General features: G+C 43.2%; 1 protein-coding gene across 4 annotated transcripts in view; it reads right to left on the reverse strand.

Annotated features, from left to right (window-relative positions):
• Positions 1-1548, reverse strand: part of LOC119593716 (aquaporin-11-like) — a 26114-nt gene that overhangs the window by 1014 nt on the left and 23552 nt on the right. For all 4 annotated transcript variants that reach the window (XM_037942686.1, XM_037942687.1, XM_037942688.1 and 1 more), the window contains exons 3-4: positions 1306-1498; positions 570-790 (exon numbers count right to left, since the gene is read on the reverse strand). In XM_037942686.1, coding sequence (XP_037798614.1) covers positions 570-790; positions 1306-1498 — 414 coding nt within the window. The remainder of the gene's footprint in view (positions 1-569; positions 791-1305; positions 1499-1548) is intronic.

The raw sequence follows: 1548 nt of genomic DNA on the forward strand, positions 1-1548 counted from the left end.
AGCATTACTGTCCGCTTCTCATAAGAACAACTTAAAAACATTTCTTCCACATGTGTGACACTTCCAGACAAGTTTGAAACTCCAGTCAAGTCAAAGACAAAAAGTTCCTTTCGTGAGGAGTCACGGACAAAAGTGCGGCCAAAAACTTTTTCTGTCGCAGATATATCTGGAGTCTCTGAACCTTTCATGACTACCGTCCATGATTTATTCCTTTGTAAATTGGAAGCAAAAATAACAGTGGCATCCTGATTTATTACTGTATCCGTTAAGTATTGGGCTACTTTTGAATAATTCTGAATTTTCTTTACTTCCCGATGTCATTTAATTTACATTGTTAAACAGCACAACTCTTTTTTTTAAAAATAATAAAAATCAACACTACAAAAACTCCTTGTGTATAGCCTATACTATCAAAACACGCCTAATAAAAAGGAACATAAGACGACTCTCGAGCACCCAAAGAGCATATCCAGAAGGAAATCTCAAGCAACACGTTCCTAACATGTTCCTAAAGCTCCATCTAGCCCCCTTACAGTTTCCAATGGCCTTTCCCCTATCATTCAACTCACCGAGCACCACCATGGAAGTAGCAAAGAACGAATCGATCGCGGAGGCAAATTTGGGCTCGATTTCACCCAGAGCTCGAGAGACGAGTCGGCAGGCGCAGGTCAGCACACACTCGATCAGGAAGCCAGCAATGACAGGGACTTGGAGGTCAGCCGTGCAGTCGTCAACGCCGCGGCCCACGTGCGTTGCGGCGAGTTCCATCATCCAGATGTATTTCACCCATCTGGAATAAAGGGTGGGTGGGTTCGCCGTGGGTTCATGTTTTTTGTTGTTACTGAAAGAGTTAATTTACCTGTCTATTTATTAATTGGTGATTTATCATCACATATATATTTTGTTCTTCTTTGCAGTGTTCTTTCACCGACATGGAAACAAGTGTTGGATGTTTCATTTTATTTTTATCTGTCTGGATTACGTAGAATTTCCTTCGGAATGTTATAATTTTACTCTTTTTTTCTTGCAAAATGGCCTTTTACTCCTCTAGACATAAGAGTTGGTAGGGGTAGAAGTTTCTGTTTGGTATGATTTATAAGAAACGGATTTTCTTCTGAGTCACTTTCCTTCTTTATTTTCAAGAGGTAATACTAACAACTGAAAATAGACAAGAACAATAGAACAACTTCAAAACAGAAAAAGAAAGAAAAAAATCCCCCCTCCCCCCTCACGTACCCAATACCCACCACTAAAGACCCCCCCCCCCTTATCCCTGCCAACACCCTCCCCTGCTCCCTCTCTTACCTGAAGGACATCAAGCCACCTAACACTTGAGCAATAATCTTGAGCACGACCGAGACAGCGTCACTTCCCACTTCCACGTACTCCTCGAGCAGGCTGTAAGGGCAGGCTGTGGCGGTTCCCCACGACTGGCCCCACCAGATGGTCATGAGCCAGAGGTACACGCCGTAAGCATACACTCCATAGTTATCGGCAACTGGAAGGTGGGAGGTTGGGTTACTGCTCGGGTGTATTTCATGATTGTGG

This window comes from Penaeus monodon, chromosome 32 (assembly GCF_015228065.2).
Source record: "Penaeus monodon isolate SGIC_2016 chromosome 32, NSTDA_Pmon_1, whole genome shotgun sequence".
NCBI lineage: Eukaryota > Metazoa > Arthropoda > Malacostraca > Decapoda > Penaeidae > Penaeus > Penaeus monodon.